The sequence below is a fragment of the Conger conger genome, chromosome 5, assembly GCF_963514075.1.
Source record: "Conger conger chromosome 5, fConCon1.1, whole genome shotgun sequence".
Taxonomy (NCBI): Eukaryota; Metazoa; Chordata; class Actinopteri; order Anguilliformes; family Congridae; genus Conger; species Conger conger.
In genome coordinates, this window is record NC_083764.1 from 61,259,751 (window position 1) to 61,278,749 (window position 18,999).

Sequence of the window (18,999 nt, forward strand, 5' to 3'; positions counted from 1 at the left end):
TACGTACCAGACGAAGGGGTCTCAGGGGCGTCCGAGATGTAGCAGGAAAGGAGCATCACACCCTCTCTCTCTCTCTCTCTCTCTTTCACTCTCTCTCTCTCTCTCTCTGCTCTGTGTACTATACCCAGACCCCCCCAGCCACAGAGCGTGGCTCTTCCTCTGTGGAGGCGGAGCAGACAGTCACCTCTTCCTGTCGACGAAGGTTTGCGGTTGAGTAGGTTCCGCCGAACGTATCTTAGAGTGGCACCAAGCAGCCGCGATCTGCTCTCCTGTCTTATCGCTCACTGATTCGCCTCGCTTTGATCCACGCCAGGGCACACACACACACACACACACACTCACACATACTCACACACACACACACACTCACACACACTCACACACACACACACACACACACACACACTCACACACACTCACACACTCACACACACACACATATATACATACACACATATACACACTCACACATATATACATACACATACACACACACACTCACACATATATACATACACACATGCACACACTTACACATATATAAATACACGCAAATACACACAAACATGAACACACAAACACAAACACTCTTGGACCCTCCTGCTGGAGCACAGAGAGACTTATGGCCTCTCCTGTCATGTTGCGCACCCTTATATTACAATGGCAAAAACAAACGCACATCACACACCTTTTTAATGTGTGATATGTGCATGTGATCCACAAGAACCTGAGATTTTGGAACTAATTGTCTGGGGCAACATTGAAGGATTGCCTGTAACTTCATTTCAGCAATGTGTCATCTTTTTGGAAGAAATCGGAGAATTAATAGCATCATATTTTGCACATATTATTTATAGACAACTCAAATAATAATCTCAAATATCACACACAGTACATAAATTATGATGCATTACATTAATGGCAATTTGGCAGATTCTCTTATCGAGAGCAACTTTCAGTTGATTAGACTAAGCAAGAAACAGTCAGGGCTAAGTGCTTTGCTCAGGGGGCCCAACGGCTGTGCGGATCTTATTGTGGCTACACCAGGGATCGAATCACCGACCTTGCGGGTCCCAGTCATTTACCTTAACCACTACGCTACAGGCCACTCAGCAGGATGACGGGAAATAGACAGTCGGACACTTGGAAGCTGTGATGGATTGGCGACCTGTCCAGGGTGTATTCCTGCCCCTCACCCACTGCATGCTGGGATAGGCACCAGCTTCTTCCTACAGTTCCGACCAGGAATAAGTGGTTCAGAAGACGGATGGATGGACGATGGAAAATAGTGAATGCAGGAAAAGGGGAGCTAATAAATCACACACACAGTTTCCTCTGGTGTCTTCGCACGTGTATAAAGATGGGGCAGAGGTTGCACAGGAAGAGGAAGTGACATGCACATCTGAGCCCACGTATATGGGTGAAGATAGAGGCAGACTGACGGGGCAGGAAGCCCCATTCAACCCAACGACGAATGTACATGCACAAATACACGTAGGCAGCCCGGAAACATACACATCCAACACTATTACACACACACCCACACACACACACACACACACACTCAAAACACTGAACTCAGTGAGCACTTTTTTTTATTTATTACACTTTTTTTTCGAGTGGTTTTCTGCTGCTGTGGTTATTTGCATTACTGTCACCTTCCTGTCAGCTTTGACCAGTCTGGTCCTTCTCTTCTGATCTCTCTCATTAACAACGCATTTTTGCCCTGTTTTTTTGTTTTTTGCACAATTCTCTGCAAACTATAGACTGCTGTGTGTGAAAATCCGAGGAGATCAGCACTTTCTGAGATACTCAACCCACCCTGTCTGGCACCAACAATCATTCCACAGTCAAAGTCACTTAGATCACATCTTGACCATGTATGCATGCTTGTATGCATCGGTGCCACATGATTGACTGATCAAATATTTGCATTAACAAGCTGGTGTTCAGGTCTACCTAATAATGTGGTCACTGAGTGTATATTTGTTTGTTTGTAACATTGCGCACTTTATACAAAGACAAAGCATATCAAAACGATATACATGCAATTAAAACGATACTATGGTATGTGGCTTTTCAATTCATCAAGAGTTCAGTACCGTTGTACTATGCCGAGGGCATCATCCGGCATCCACCAAAGAGAGGGAGAAACCGAATAAAAAGCTACGTGTTGTTCCCTCAATCACCCCGACCATGCGCAATCGTTATACTGCCCACCCCCCACCACACCTGTTACCCGCCCCAGGGGGAGAAGGGCTCTACTCCAGGCATGATGCAGGCGGTCATTGCTGGAGAGGACGATTCTCATAATCTCCAGGAGGTGGCAGTATAGCCACCCTTGTTCCAATAGCGCTGATGCGAATCAGAAATGGGGTGGCCACTTGAGTTATGAATTTGATGGAATCATTTTGATGTCCCAGTGATAAGATACCCCCACTTAAAAAAAAAAAAACTTTAAAAATTAACAAAAGATTTTCTTTTACAGTTGATGGAATTAATGGAATCATTCACATCGGTAAGGTAGGGATGGAAAATGTGTTTGAAAAATCAAGACAGTAGGATTGTAGCCTGGAGCTCATCGTCTAATATAAACGTCCATGCATTAAGGTTTTGTGCAATTGCATAAAAAAAATTATCAAACTATGAGTAATTAGAAAAAAGAGAGAACCCTTCAACATGCTACAAGAGGCCATGTAGGCTAACATCGACGAAATATGCAGGAACAACACAGATACTCTGTATCTTTGTTACATTCTGACTCCAAACCGCACGTGAGGAAACACGTTTAACATTTCGCAAAGGGGTAGGCAAGTTCCCGGGACGATTTATTTCCCACTGTGCGAACTTGAGGCCTGAGAATGAGGGAAGGAGGGAGAGCGAGAGTGAGAGAGGAAGAGAGAGGGGGAGAGAGAGGGAGAGGGAGAGAGAGAGAGCAAGATGCGTGCTTCGCAGACCCCTCCTCCTCCGCCGATGCATATGTGAATATGTTCTGGCATTGCACATACTCGGCACGCGCTTCTCAACGAAACGCCACGAGCCTCCGTGACCCTTCCCTGCTTCCAGGAACATCATATCACGTGTACCCCAAGATGCGTTATTCCTACTGCGTTCACCTGCACTTCCGATCGGTTTTTAAGTTAGCTGCATATGTAACGAACTCTAAACATAAAAAAAAAAAAAAAAAAAAATCTGGAAAATCGATTGAAAGGCACATGCATCCCGAAAGTACAGTTTCAGGGGTCAGTGGCACGTGTACTGCACGTGCAGCAGCTGTTCAGACAGTTTTGCACATATTCTTTCTCTTGTATTGACGTTTTATTTATGAAAGAATTACAACAAAAATACAGATTATTTTGGGAGATGCTGCAGATTAAATAATATGTGCTCCATACCATTATAATGTAAGCTATTTATTTTCGGCCGGTTACAGTGCATTCAACCTAATTTAGGCTATGCATCAATGGCACATGCATTACATTACATTACACTCCACGAAACTACCCTTCCACTGTACAACATGGTTGGTGGACTATAGTTGCGGAATTACAAATACAAATTATTGGGAACGGTTATCACCACGTGAGATAGATTTAATTAGTCATTTTATCACGTTAAGTAACGCGGAGGAAGAGGGTAGGCTAGAGCGCGAACGCCGGGAGGCGGTACAACAACATCACACTTGGGATCAAACACGTGTATCCATACTTCTGGCTCTTTTCCAATATTAACACCAGATTACATTCCGTCCGCAGTCTCTAGCACACGCCGTTCTGAGTGTCCGTTCATAAACATAGCCGATAGATTTCCTCTGCGTCGTACACTGCTCGGACACACCGCAAAATGAGATCAAATGGTACAATTGCGCTTCTGCTTGTGGCGATTAGTGCCTACTACGTTTATTTACCAATTCCTGGGGATATTGAAGAAAAATGGAAACTAATGATAACGGACAGCTTCTTCAGAAGTCTCAGCCACATGGTAAGTTTACAGCTGCATTTCAGACTCACATTTAACTTGTTTATCAAATCAAAAGTCGTTTTTTGGTTTGGTTCAATCAGTTAACTATTGCTTTATATATATTTTTGGCACCAATTCACGCTCATGATTGATCACGATAAGCGCGTGAGAAAATGTCGCAGGTTCGCCCGCTTATTTCTGTTAAATTTCGCGACTTTCTCTGACAGTCATTTCACATTTGAATGAAAGTTCACTGATTAAGTGACAAGTACTTGGGTGTTTCCCACATAAAAATTGCGCGTGTGGTATTTATAGAAACGTCGAATTTCGGAAGTGAAAAGTGTATGTCTCCATCGGCTTTGTCATCAAAATAGGATTTTTTATGAATATGTTGCATGCACTGTGATAGTAACGATGACAAAACGGAAGAATGATGAGAAAGGAGGAAATATCATCCATAATAATATATCAACAAATCACAGAAATTAGGTATTAGCAAAAGGTAACACACACACACACTCACACTCACGCACGCACAGAATTACTTGCGATAATAACAATACGTATTTTACATTTTAGACATTTGGCAGACGCTTTTAATCCAAAGCGACTGGGACAAGTGCATAGGTATATGAATATAATAATAACTAACTGAACTGGCTCGGCAGCATCAGTCTCCCTCTGACTCTGTCTCTCTGCCTCAGACTCTGTCTCTCTCCCTCTGACTCTGTCTCTCTGCCTCTGACTCTGTCCCCCCCGTCCCCGTGGCTATGCGCTTCCAGGCTGACCTCAGTGAGCTCCTGGGCCTGAAGGACTACATGGGGGTGATGATGTTCATCACGGTGCTGGAGAGGGTGGTCCCGGTGACGGACAGGCGGGTGTGGGTGACGGAGGAGGTGTTCGACGGGGTGGACATGGTGGTCTACCAGCCTGGCCAGCAGGGCGGCGCCAGGGAGCTGCGCAGGGCTGTCGTCTACCTGCACGGAGGAGGGTGGTGCCTGGGCAGCTCCAGTGAGTGGTTTTAGACATGCAGACGTGCGCACGTGCACACACACACACACACACACACACACACACACACACACAGACAGACAGATGTGCACGTGTGCACACACACACACACACCCACATGCACATACATTCCATACACATACACATACACACACACACACACACACACACACGCACGGACATGGAGAGAGATGGCATTCAGCACAGGAAGACATCATGCAGCTTTTAAATTAAAACTCAAGCCCTTGAAGTCACACTCTTAAGGAAAGTAATAAAACAGTAGTCTAACTGTTCTTTCTTCCTTCCCTCCTTTCCTCCAGGAATGGAACCTTATGATCTTCTTGCCAGGAAGATGGTTGTCGAGCTCAACGCAGTCGTCATTTCTGTGGAGTAAGCACATCACATGATTTATGTACTTATTATCGACAGTGTTAACAATCTCCCCCTTCTCCTTCTGTTGTAATTGCAAGCAACCTGGCCCCACTGATCTCAAAACTAAGATCGTTACGTAATTGTTACATTTTGGATTCAAAAACCTTTCTACGCTTTACCGAGCTCATCTGGAACCTACGAAACACTCTCAAAAAGTGCGAAACCCCCGCCTTCTGGTCCTCTCGGTTGGCTCAATTGCGCCAGGCAAGATCAACCTAGCACAGAAAAGTATTCGAGTTCAAAACAAGTGTGTCTTTGACCCGGGAATGCCCTGTCCCGGCCTGCAGGTACCGGCTGGCCCCAGCGCACCCCTTCCCCGCCCCGTTCGAGGACGTGTACCGGGGGGTGCGGTTCTTCCTCCAGGAGGCGGTGCTGGCCCGGTACTCCGTGGACCCGACCCGGATCGCCGTGTCGGGGGACAGCGCCGGCGGCAACCTGGCAGCCGCTGTGGCTCAGAAGGTACCGCCATCTTCATCGCCACCCTCATCTTCGTCATCGCAATCTCCACCTCACCTCTTCCTCATCATCACAATCTTCATCTCCACCTCACCTCTTCCTCATCATCACAATCTTCATCTTCACCTCACCTCTTCCTCATCATCACAATCTTCATCTTCACCTCACCGCTTCCTCATCATCACAATCTTCATCTTCACCTCACCTCTTCCTCATCATCACAGTCTTTGTCGTGCTTGTTTTGGCCTCCACTTCCACTACTTTGCCTCATCTTTAGAGCTCTTATCCTGAGTAACTTGCAGAAGTGCAGACTGGATTGGGTTGAACTTAAAACTTAAACTTTTGGCATACAGCGCTGTACAATTGATGCTTCTCATTCACATATATACACACACACACACACACACACACACACACACACACACACACACACACACACACACACCAAGGGCGATTGGCTGCCATGCAAGGCACCAACCAGCTTGTCAGGAGCATTTTAGGGGTTAGGTGTCTTGCTCAGGGACACTTTTGACACACCCAGGGTGGGAATCAAACCGGCAAACCCTCCGACTGCCAGACAACTGCGCTTACCCCCAGAGCTGAGCTTACTGTGACACACGACAGGACAGAATGTCTTTGTGCTAGTCCCTGTGAAGTTGTCCAGCCATAAATCACACACACAGACGCCGGGCTGTGTCGAAGTGTCCCTGAGCCAGACACCTAACCTCCAAAACGCTCCTGACGAGCTGGTCGGCGCCTTGCATGGCAGCCAATCGCCGTCGGTGTGTGTCAGAGTGTGTGTATGAATGGGTGAATGAGAAGCACCAATTGTACAGCGCTTGGGATAAAGGCGCTATATAAATGCCGACCATTTACCATTTTGTTCTCGTCGCCGTAGCTGCAGCAGGAGCCGGGCCAGCAGGTGGCGCTGAAGGCCCAGGCCCTGCTCTACCCGGTGCTGCAGGCCCTGGACCTCGACACCCCGTCCTACCGGCAGAACCAGGACATGCCCATCCTGCCGCGCACACTGATGGTGCGCTTCTGGAGCGAGTACTTCACCAGCGACAAGTCGCTGTTCCGCGCCATGCTGGCCAACGCGCACAACTCCGCCGCGTCCGCGCCGCTGCTCAAGTTCGTCAACTGGAGCTCGCACCTGCCGGAGAGCTTCCGCGGGCCGTACCGCTACAGCGCGCCCGACGCCGGCCCCGCCCCGCCCTTCGGCGCCATCGCGGACCCACGGGCGTCGCCCCTGCTGGCGCCGGACGGCGCCCTGCGGCGGCTGCCCAAAGCCTACATCCTCACGTGCGAGTACGACGTGCTGCGCGACGACGGCGTGATGTACGCCACGCGCCTCCGCCGCGCGGGCGTCAACGTCACGCACAGCCACTACGCGGCCGGCTTCCACGGCGCCCTCATGTTCACCGCCTGGCCCGCCGACTTCCGCATCGCGCACCGCATGACCGAGGACTACGTCGGCTGGCTGAGAGAGAACCTGTAGCGCCGCCCGCGCCCTGTCTCCCAGGGCGACCGCTGGGCCTCCGACAGCCTGTTTGGACTTCATTGCTGCTGTGTATTTTTCGTGTTATCGTGAACCGCGTGTTCTCTTATTTTCTCGTTTTTTTTTATTTTTTATGGATGTATTATATAGACTACTTCAACTGTTGTCGTGTTGTTTTATAAGTTAATACTCTGCGCCAGTTCAGCCGTGTACAGTTTCTTTAATTTGTAGTGGTATTCTGTGTGTTCCTCGTTGATAATGTTTATTTTTATTTGTATTGCCAATAAACACAGTTTGAGTTTTAATTAATGTTTGTTCTTTGCCCTTACGTTTAGCAGATGAATGTCAGGGTAAAGACCGTTTCTCACTGAATGAAAACGTTAACTATCGTGGCATTTATTTTATCTTTTAAAAGCGCTGGAGTCTCCCCTCCAGCCCGGAAATGGCGATTTAATAATTTACCAGTAGGGGTCAGTGTTAGATCGTACACTAGTCCTGTGAGTATGTGTAATTAAACTATTTCCAGCTGTCAGACTTTATTAGGAAAACAGTAAAATATAGATCTTCCAAATATATATATACACACACATACTGTACTTGCATTTTCCAACTTTATTTTAAAATAGTTTCATTTAAATATGAACATTGTAAGTCAGACGATAGCCTAATTACTAAATTATGCATTTACATTTACATTGACCTCGTGCTCACACTGTAGTTAAAGCCGAGTGGGCTAGGTCCAGGCATGCTGGTATATCGGTGTCATTGTTTTTAAACGCATCGGCTAAAATGATAATTCTTCGTGTTTTTCATCACTCTTCCCTGTGGCTTCTGCCTGACGGACGTGATTGGCATATAGTGTGCCCAGTCTGCTACTATTGAGAACTTTGGGCTGAGTTTGAGTGAGTTGTGCACTGAAATTCGTGTTCACGTTAATGTCTACTCTTGATATTTGTGTGATATGCAGTAACATGATAACACCGAGTCGTGGTGGCGACACGATACATCTGGTCTATTTCAGGCAGGGAATCCGACGGAAAAGGTGTAAATATCAAAATTAGATTTCGTACGGATACCACTGGTCTAATCATGTGAATGGTTTCTATACAATTTGACATATATATTTATGTAACCGTAACAGTAATCTTTGTGGTGACATGATTAATGTGGGCCTTTTAAAGCAGGGAATTTTCGCTTTGAATATCCGATCGATATGATCGGCTACTGTTCTAAGGACTTTTCTTTTATGCCAACAATACTACTTCATTTTATAAATAGTTGAACTACACGGTACTGGAAAATGCGGGTAAGGTAGCTCTGGCCAACGTCAGATATATCGAACACAATACTTTGAATAGCACTATTAGGCTAAGTAAGTTAGAAAAAATAAATGGTTGGATTTAATAAAATTATGAACATGGGTTACAGGTAATGATAGCCCATATTTTTCAACTTGTGTACTAAGTAATGTTGCATGCAATATTTGTCCAATGATGTATTGCTTTATTTATTTTTATATATAAGGTATAGTGGAAAGCTACATTCAGTTTGCTGGCAGTTTGAATTCGTGTGTAAACGAATAAACATGGGAGTCCTCCATGAACCTTAAGAAACGATAATAGCCATAAGTGAACCAACAGCTACAGATTTAAAACACACAGAAATTATTTGAGAACTATAATACTGCAGCATTAAATTCCCTGTGGCGTTTGCATCCTTATCTCTCTGAAATAGCCAAAGGCTGCATGCTAGGACTAGCCTGAGGGTACAGTGCATCCGGAAAGTATTCACAGCGCTTCACTTTTCCCACATTTTGTTATGTTACAGTCTTATTCCAAAATGGAATAAATTTATTTTTCCCTCAAAATTCTACACACAACACCCCATGATGACAACATGAAAGAAGTTTTTTTTTGACATTTTTGCAAATGTATTAAAAATAAAAAACTAAGAAATCACATGTACATAAGTATTCACAGCCAAAGCCTTTGCTTTGTTGATACACCTTTGGCAGCAATTACAGCCTCAAGTCTTTTTGAATATGATGCCACAAGCTTGGCACACCTATCTTTGGGCAGTTTCGCCCATTCCTCTTTGCAGCACCTCTCAAGCTCCATCAGGTTGGATGGGGAGCGTCGGTGCACAGCAATTTTCAGATCTCTCCAGAGATGTTCAATCGGATTCAAGTCTGGGCTCTGGTTGGGCCACTCAAGGACATTCACAGAGTTGTCCTGAAGCCACTCCTTTGATATCTTGGCTGTGTGCTTAGGGTCGTTGTCCTGCTGAAAGATGAACCGTCGCCCCAGTCTGAGGTCAAGAGTGCTCTGGAGCAGGTTTTCATCCAGGATGTCTCTGTACATTGCTGCATTCATCTTTCCCTCAATTCTGACTTCTGTCTCCCAGTTCCTGCTGCTGAAAAACATCCCCACAGCATGATGCTGCCACCACCATGCTTCACTGTAGGGATGGTATTGGCCAGGTGATGAGCGGTGCCTGGTTTCCTCCAAACATGACGCCTGGCATTCACGCCAAAGAGTTCAATCTTTGTCTCATCAGACCAGAGAATTTTGTTTCTCATGGTCTGAAAGTCCTTCAGGTGCCTTTTGGCAAACTCCAGGCGGGCTGCCATGTGCCTTTTACTAAGGAGTGGCTTCCGTCTGGCCACTCTACCATACAGGCCTGATTGGTGGATTGCTGCAGAGATGGTTGTCCTTCTGGAAGGTTCTCCTCTCTCCACAGAGGAACGCTGGAGCTCTGACAGAGTGACCATCGGGTTCTTGGTCACCTCCCTGACTAAGGCCCTTCTCCCCCGATTGTTCAGTTTAGACGGGCGGCCAGCTCTAGGAAGAGTCCTGGTGGTTCCAAACTTCTTCCATTTATGGATGATGGAGGCCACTGTGCTCATTGGGACCTTCAAAGCAGCAGAAATGTTTCGGTACCCTTCCCCAGATTTGTGCCTCGAGACAATCCTGTCTTGGAGGTCTACAGACAATTCCTTTGACTTCAAGCTTGGTTTGTGCTCCGACATGCACTGTCAACTGTGGGACCTTATATAGACAGGTGTGTGCCTTTCCAAATCATGTCCAATCAACTGAATTTACCAATTAAGATGTAGAAACATTTCAAGGTTGATCAGTGGAAACAGGATGTCATGGGAACTTATTGTTATTGTAGTCTGTTTATAATAAACTATCTTCCCCTTTCAATAGAAAATTACAAATTCCACAGGCAAGCAACCACATCTATGACACATCACAAATGGCGCTATGGTTTCACTTCAGCGGTCCGTTCTGAGAAACTCCCTCTTAAAAACCCACCATTTCTACAGACAGAGGTCATCATGACAAACTCAACATTCAAAGATGAACTACACAAACTCAACATTGGAAGATGAACAAGACAAACTCAACGGGGATTCGAACCCAGGACCTCCTTGCTGTGAGGCGGCAGTGCTACCCACAGACAACAGAAGTGCATTTTTTCCACTAGCCGTGTGTACTTGGAAGACCTCCAGGGAACTTATGTATTGTTTCTGTGTTTTTTCTGTGTTCTGTGTCTCCCCTTCAGAACGCGCTTCCAGCGACGTGGCCCTCCACGGCGACGGAACCCCACCAACCTCTGCTACCCCTCACTGACCCCCTGTGACAACTTCACAGTTGCAGGGGGGCTATGGAACTGCCAGTCTGCCACACGGAAGGCTGACTTCATTACTGGTTATGCCTCCCTCCTGTCCCTATAGTTCCTTGCCCTCACCGAGACCTGGATTACACCAGAGAACACCGCCACCCCCGCTGCCCTCTCATCCTCCTTCTCCTTCTCACACACCCCCCGGCCCTCTGGCCGTGGAGGTGGCACTGGCTTGCTGATCTCCCCTTCGTGGAAATTCTCTGCGTTTTCCCTCACTGACCTATCCCTATCCACCTTTGAATGCCACGCTGTCTCAATTACTCACCCTGTTAAACTTTATATTGTCGTTGTTTATCGTCCACCAGGTGCCCTGGGAAGTTTCCTTGATGAGCTTGACACTCTACTCAGCTCATTCCCTGAGGATGGCACCCCACTTATCCTCCTGGGAGATTTCAACATCCACCTGGAAGCCTCCCAGTCTGCTGCCTTCTTACCACTACTTCACTCCTTTGACCTCTCTCTGCAGCACTCTCCCCCAACTCACAAGGCTGGAAACCTTCTCGACCTGACCTTTCTGAGGAACTGCTCCTCTTCTAACCCCACTGTTACCCCTTTACACAAGTCCGATCACCACTTCATTTCCTTCTCCATCCCCCTAGCTCCTCTGCCTCCCTCCCCTTCTCTCACCCCCACTGTTTCTGTCTGATGTAACCTCCGCTCTCTATCACCCTCCTCCCTTGCCCCCAGAGTCACCGCTTCCCTCCCTCCTCTTGAATCCTTCTCCAAACTACCCACTGATTCCACATCTTCCGTGCTGCTTTCCTCTCTCTCCTCAGCCCTTGACTCTCTCTGTCCTCTTGTCTCCTGGCCTGCTCGATCCTCCCCTCCCAGCCCATGGGTTTCTGACCTTCTACGTTCCTCCAGGCCCAGCCTACGTGCAGCTGAGAGGAAGTGGAGGAAATCAAAAGACCCATCGGACCTGTCTTCCTACCAGTCTCTCCTGGCGGAATTATCTGCTGGATGGCCTTCCAGCATCTGCCATCAGACCCCTACAACATCCAGAATGCTGTAGCCCGTCTGGTATTCAATGTTCCCAGACATTCACATGTCATCCCCCTGGCTCCGCTGGCTGCCTGTTATGGCTCACATCAAATTTAAAACTTTGGTGCTCGCATACCAGGCAGTTAAAGGATCAGCCCCTGTATATATTCAATCCCTTATCAAGACCTATACACCAACAAGACCCCTCCGTTCTGCCACTTTGTGCCGTCTGGCCCCTCCCCCTCGCCACACCTGCACTTCATGCTCACGACTGCTGTCTGTCCTGCTGAATGACCTCCCAGTGGATGTCAGAACGGCAGAGTCTCTGACCTTCAAGCGCAGACTGAAGACCCATCTATTCAGGCTACACCTTTCCTTCTCCAACTCACAATCACCGTGATTAGCCTTAGACTGTAATGGCACTTATGTATAGATATTGTTACTTGTATAGATATTGTTGTTTTTATTGGCTGTTGTATTGTTGTATTCTAGCTGCCAACTGTGGTATGCTAGTTTGAAAGTTGATTGTACTCTTCAAGGGTTCTGAATTTCTGTATGTTTACACTAGGACTCGGAACTGTACTGTCCTCTCAGGTCCTCTTTGCACTTGTTCTTGTGTTTGATTTGCACTTTGTTGTACGTCGCTCTGGATAAGAGTGTCTGCTAAATGCCACGTAACGTAACGTAACGTAACGTAACGAGTAGAGGAGGATACCAATACAAAAACATTGTGACATATGACAGCTAAAGTTGAAACAGTTTTTTTTTATTTAATTGTGCCGGAACATGAGAGAGAACTGACTTACGCAGTAATACTAAACAATGATATTATCTGAGCACCGAGTCTAATATGATGTACAAATAAATTTTGCTCCTCTGAAACAACTAGACCTAACTCCTCCACTGTGATGTAGATGTACTTATCTAGATTTATGTGTCATCAACAGAACAGAGAAATTATACAGAACCACAGCGGTACAAACCTACTAAACCAAATCAAACAGGAAGCAACAGCTAATTATTGGGTTCTTTTTATCAGATACCAAAATATCTGCAGTTACTTGATACAGTTTATCACGGAGCACTAAAAGTCTAAAGCCATCACTCATCACAGTTCATTTTCTGTAAGAACATTGTTTGACTTGGCCTAGCCTAGCTAGCCAGAGCTTAACTCATTGGTACGTGTTCATTTGTAAAGCTATATTAACAATAACTACTGTTTATGTTCACCGGATTGTATTTCATTAACTGTGCCGATTCCACAAATCTGGACAGAGTTTGGTAAACAGGCTTTCAAATACACTGCTTTGAAATAATACTGTAGAAGCGCTTTCACTGGGGTCAAAGACCTGGAAATCAGCACTTTTACTTTCGATGTCAGCGCGTTCACAGAGAAGGGGGTGGGATAAACAGTGTTGTGGTTTGAGCATGTTTGTTGCTACAATTCCTTCTTTGACCGTTAGAAGTAAAAAAAAAAGAAGAATGGAAAAAGAATTCGCATAATACAAAAAATACGGTACACATGCAAAGCAACCCAAAATAGCATTACGATTAGGGATGTTGTGTCACTACTGGAAAATAATATAATGTAGGGGAGAGTCCTCTCTGTTCTTCAGTGCACTTCCTCAGTTCTACACTCGCCTCCTTGGGACTGGCTCCGCTGGGGAACCGCCCGCCGAAACAGGGACCTCGCCTTGTCCATCAGCAGCTCCCTGAAGCGGTCGCCCATGAAGAAGTAAAAGACGGGGTTGACCACGCTGTGGGCGAAGGCGATGGGCCGGCTGATGACGTAGGCGCTGGCGCTGTAAGGGTCGTGCGTGAAGGTCGCGGGCGACGCCCCCGGCAGAGCCGGGCCCACCCGGCGCGCGATGTAGACGTTCCTCATGACGTGGTACGGCGTGTACAGCACCAGGAACATGGCCGCCGTGGCCAGCACCGCCCGCTGGGGCCGGCGGAAGGGCGAGGGGTCGGCCCGGTTCTGGAACACCTCCGCCTGGGCCCGCAGGACGCCGGCGATCCGCGCCGAGAACGCGCACAGCGCCAGCAGGGGCAGGACGTAGCCCGTCGCCGTCAGCACCAGGCTGTAGCTCAGGAGGTCCTTGCACCCCAGGACCGCCACGTTGCCGAAATCGCTGCAGCGGCTCCAGTTGCCCCTGTCCATGTCCTTGACGACGAAATAGATCAGCGGGGCCACCTGGGCGTTGACGACGACCCAGGTGAGGGCGACGATGGCCTTGGCCACGCGGGGCTTCTGCAGGGGGTGCTGCCGATAGGGGTGACGCACCAGCAGGTAGCGGTCCACGCTCACCCACACCATGAACAGGATGCTGGAGTACAGGTTGACGTGGAGGATGTAGCGGTTGAGGATGCAGAGGGTGGGCCTCGTCTCGGGCTGCCCTCGGGCGTAGGTGAAGGCCAGGCGAGGCAGGGTGAACAGGAAGATCAGGTCCGAGACGGCCAGGTTGAACAGGTACACGTTGGAGCTCTTCCACTCCTTCAGACAGAATACGTAGCCCAGGATGACCAGCAGGTTTCCCGGGACGCCCAGGCAGAATTCCAGACTGTACATGACGGGGAGGTAATACCACTGCAGCAGGTTAACCAGGCATGTGCTGTTATCCGGGCCGGTGCTGTTATCCATCTGAGAGGGGGGGTTTGTGGAGAGAGACAAAGATACAGAGAGAGCGAGTGAGAATAATTACGTGGCAACCAAAAGCCTAGAATCAAGAACAATATACTGAAAGCCCTCTCATACATGCACGAAGTGATTGAACACCCCTGAATACCCAGAGAAATACCTGTGAATTTAAATAATAAGAAATACCCGTGGAGACCATTTGTCCCTAATATTATAGTGATGAAATGGGGACGACGACGACTGTCGAAAAAGTTTAACCGTGAATTTTTTTCACTTCGTTCCATGCAATTTCAGAAATGCTTGCATCATGCTAAATGGTTGGCATTTATATTGTGCCTTTATCCAAAGCGCTGTACACTTGATGCTTCTCATTCACCCATTCATACACACACTCACACACTCACACACTGACGGCGATTGGCTGCCATGCAAGGCGGTTAGGGGTTAGGTGTCTTGCTCAGGGACACTTCGACACAGCCCAGGCGGGGGATTGAACCGGCAACCCTCCAACTGCCAGACGACTGCTCTTACTGCCTGAGCCAATGAGACGACTGCTCTTACTGCCTGAGCCAATGAGACGACTGCTCTTACTGCCTGAGCCAATGAGACGGCTGCTCTTACTGCCTGAGCCAATGAGACGGCTGCTCTTACTGCCTGAGCCAATGAGACGACTGCTCTTACTGCCTGAGCCATGTTGCCCCCAATCATCTCACGCAGTGGCGCAAAATTGTTGTTGCGGCAGACATTTTTCATTTCATTTTTATTTAACTTCCAGATGGTTACAATTTGCTAGACAGTTTAATTTGACCTTTCTGCCTTGCTGGATACCTGATGCGCATTTTGGCTTGCTGGATACGGAAGAAACAGAGAAGGCTTGACTCGGCAGCAGTTCTGCCGGACACAAAGCTAACCCGGCATCATCTGTTTTTATTTAATTTTATTTTTCAGTCGCTGCGACGCCACTTCTGCTGTAGCTTGCAAACTAGCAAACACATACCCCCGGAGTGGCTAAGGTACATGACTGGGACACGCAAGGTTGGTGGTTCGAATCCCAGTGTAGCCACAATAAGATCCACACAGCCGTTGGGCCCTTGAGCAAGGCCCTTAACCCTGCATTGCTCCGGGGGAGGATTGTCTCCTGCTTAGTCTCTCAACTGTATGTCGCTCTGGATAAGAGCGTCTGTCAAATGCCAATAATGTAATGTAATGAGTCAGACCTGTTCGGGAAGCCGGAACTCGGATATAGATAGAAGATATTGGCCATCTATTGCCATCACTTTTGTGAAGTTCGAGGCAAGACACATTTGATTTATACCACGGTAGTGGCATTCTGCATCAACAAATAGGCCTAGAGCCTACTGTTGGTGATTCTTTGTCAAGACCTAAGCTTTTGGTTTTCCTAAAAAAAAGAAAGAAAAAAAAGTAGACTACTGGTCATAATGTTGCAATGAGTTGAGGCTCTGCGCAGCCCCCGTGCCTATTTGCGATTGTGTCGTAGGGTTGTGTCACTTCTTGGTGATTTAAATCATTTCCTGTTTTTCTTCTGCGAAATGGTGCCATTTTTTTTCTTTTTCCACATTTCTTCATTACGAGTAAATGACATTTTAACTTCCTCACTTTCATTTTGACCAAAATAAAGCCTTCCGAAAATAAGATGTATGTGGTTCAATTTTCGTTACACTAGACATTCATTTTTCATGGTCAGCTGATACTAAAAGTTCAAAGTATTCGCATTGTATAATATTAAAAGATGGAACTAAAGACGAATCCCTGTCTTCTTACAATAACTAAATGTATACGTTGTTTTATGCTGCGTGAAATTCCTAGAGAGGGCTTGCAACACCTTTAAAATAATCGCCCTTTCAATGTTTCAACATTGATAGTCGTAGGGATTTTGAAGAGCAGGTTGTAGTCGGGAAACTTGCTGATGATATGATATGTCTTGCGAAAAATCTAGAACACATTGTGTTGGTTACTATCAGTCTTCTGTCCTTATGCTGAACCTAGCGAAGAAAACGCGGGGCAATTACGTGCCTCGATGCCGGCGGATGAACCAAAGAAAAGCTGGCCTGTTGGTCCAGGGTGCACCTGCCTTTCACCCAATGTCTGCTGGGATAGCGCCCTGCTCCCCTGACCAGGAGTAAGCGGTTGAGAAAACGGATGCATGGATAAGGGAAAACCTGCATTTTCAATCAACCCCCCCCCCCCCCCCCCCTCGCCATTTAACAAAAGCCTTATTCAGACTGGGTTCGTTTCTCCAGGGTATGTGTGTATAAAGCATTTGCATGGCTCTGTTCAGTCCTAAATTCAAATTTATACTGTGTACTTTAAGAGCTGGTTTCGCATTTATTGCAGAACATGGATGTTGCTTTAACCATTTCTGCGTGGATGTGTGTGTTTGGAGACAAGGGTGCCAATAATTCTGGAGCCCACTGTATGTTCATCATCAATCCATATGTGCAATGCATAAATACATGTAAATATAAATGCATTAATCACAAAAAAAGTTCCAAAGGACAATAATAATAAAAGCACAAATATTATACACATAGAGTACCGTGCAGAAGTCTTAGGCACCCTAGACTTTATTATTTATATGTTTATTTATTTTGTGTGTGTTAGTATAAAATAACACTTTTGAGATTTCCAAATATACATTTTCCAAAAGATTTAATTTCACAGAGACATTTTTGTATTTAATTTAAAAAAGCAACATATTACTGTAAGCAATTAACTACTTTTTACATAAAAACTTGATCAAGGCTGTCTGAGATCAGAAGCAAGGAGCCAACCAAAGTCTGCTGAAGAACTGTGGCAAGTTGCTGTGGCAACATGCTTGGAACAACCTCTCTGCTGATTATCTTATAGAACTGCAGGACAGAGAAGTGTTTTACGAGAAGTTTTAACGCTGAAGGGTGATCACAAAAATTATTGATTTGATTCAGTTTTTAACTATTCTGCCAAATTACTAAAATGTAAAATGTATAGTACATTTATTTAGGACCTTTCATTGAATTATTTTTAAAAGAATCTTATCTGTACAGAATGTTATACAGGTGCCTAAGACTTTTGCACAGTACTGTATATTTATTTATTTATTTATTTATTTATTTATTTATTTATTTATTTATTTATTTCATATTGGAAAGGTGATTAAGTTATGGCTACTCAAATAGGAGTGCTATTATATGTACCAATATAAAATATTCTATAGTATATGTAATATTACATTTAACATTAAAGCATCGTGTTGCCAATTTCACCTATTGCAAATTCTATAGTACATTCTGTAGAGGACGTAGGGTATGGAATAGATGAAAATGGCAATATGATGCTTTAATATCAAATGTAATGCTACAAATACTGAATGTAACACAATGGTATATTGCCATATATTTCGTATTCTTTCTTACAGTTCACCTGTACAGCTCTGTTTACGCATTTGTAAATCATTAATTCTAAAACTACATTAGTTATTGTCAATTCATATTTGAGTGGAAAAGTCAGTTAATGTACTTGTTAATGGTTAACTAACTATAAGTTAATCCCATGGTTTGCTAATGAATAAATATCATGTAACAAATGTTAGTTGTTATCAAATGCATTAACTCTTGAAAAGTTACATTTCATGCTTAATTAATGTATTTGCCCATCATGAATGCATGTTAACATCTACATTAGTTCATGCCAATTCATGAACCTTATTATAAAGGATGACCCATGTAGTGTTTCTTTCTGAGGACACTGTCTTGAAATAGCATAAAATGTAGTTCTGTCTTACCATGTTGCTGGCTGTGTTGATCTGTAGACTCTTCTGAACAGTGCTGTGGTTTACATGCAGCAGTGACTGTGCGAATGCAGCCAAATGAAATATAATCTCTTCGGCTCTGTTTAAAACTGTCAAAAACCGGAGGGGAAGTGACTAGCCAGACATCTAATCTCCAGAGAACCCTGCCTCTCACACGTAGCGTAGTGGTTATGGTACGTCACTGAGACCTGCAAAGATGGCGGCTTGATACAACTGGGTCTAGCTGGGTATGAGCAGGTCAACCAGCATGGCCAAGCTGGTCATAAAGCTGGCCTAGCTGGGTATGAGTTGGTCAACCAGCTTGTGCTGGTAGCTTGTCACCCAACAACCGGCTGTTTCAAAACGTAGCTTGAGCTGGTTTAACTATGTCAAAGCTGTGAGCTGGTCTGAAGTAGTCAACCAGCAAAACCATGTCAAGCTGGGAGCTGGTCTCAACTGGTCAACCAGCAAAACCATGTCAAGCTGGGAGCTGGTCTCAACTGGTCAACCAACTAAACCATGTCAAGCTGGGAGCTGGTCTCAACTGGT

General features: G+C 45.9%; 2 protein-coding genes across 2 annotated transcripts; one reads left to right on the forward strand and one right to left on the reverse strand.

Annotated features, from left to right (window-relative positions):
• Window positions 1-3,809: 3,809 nt before the first annotated feature.
• On the forward strand, window positions 3,810-7,357 carry LOC133129638 (arylacetamide deacetylase-like). The gene is made up of 5 exons (XM_061243863.1): window positions 3,810-3,981; window positions 4,743-4,971; window positions 5,292-5,361; window positions 5,691-5,862; window positions 6,758-7,357. The coding sequence occupies exons 1-5, from the start codon at window positions 3,844-3,846 to the stop codon at window positions 7,355-7,357; spliced, it is 1,209 nt and encodes a 402-aa protein (XP_061099847.1). The 5' UTR covers window positions 3,810-3,843.
• A 5,978-nt stretch (window positions 7,358-13,335) lies between these two features.
• LOC133129836 (succinate receptor 1-like) lies at window positions 13,336-18,507 on the reverse strand. Its single transcript, XM_061244184.1, has 2 exons — window positions 18,445-18,507; window positions 13,336-14,666 (listed from the first exon to the last, which is right to left on the reverse strand). Exons 1-2 carry the CDS (start codon window positions 18,445-18,447, stop codon window positions 13,638-13,640), a joined length of 1,032 nt encoding a protein of 343 aa, XP_061100168.1. The 5' UTR covers window positions 18,448-18,507; the 3' UTR covers window positions 13,336-13,637.
• Between the last annotated feature and the right edge of the window lie 492 nt (window positions 18,508-18,999).

Coding starts and splice junctions, on each gene's coding strand:
- LOC133129638 (XM_061243863.1), top strand. CDS start 3,844: ATGAGATCAAATGGTACAATTGCGCTTCTGCTTGTGGCGATTAGTGCC. Junction 4,972..5,291: donor GTGGTGCCTGGGCAGCTCCA/GTGAGTGGTTTT, acceptor CCTTTCCTCCAG/GAATGGAACCTTATGATCTT. Junction 5,362..5,690: donor GCAGTCGTCATTTCTGTGGA/GTAAGCACATCA, acceptor CCCGGCCTGCAG/GTACCGGCTGGCCCCAGCGC.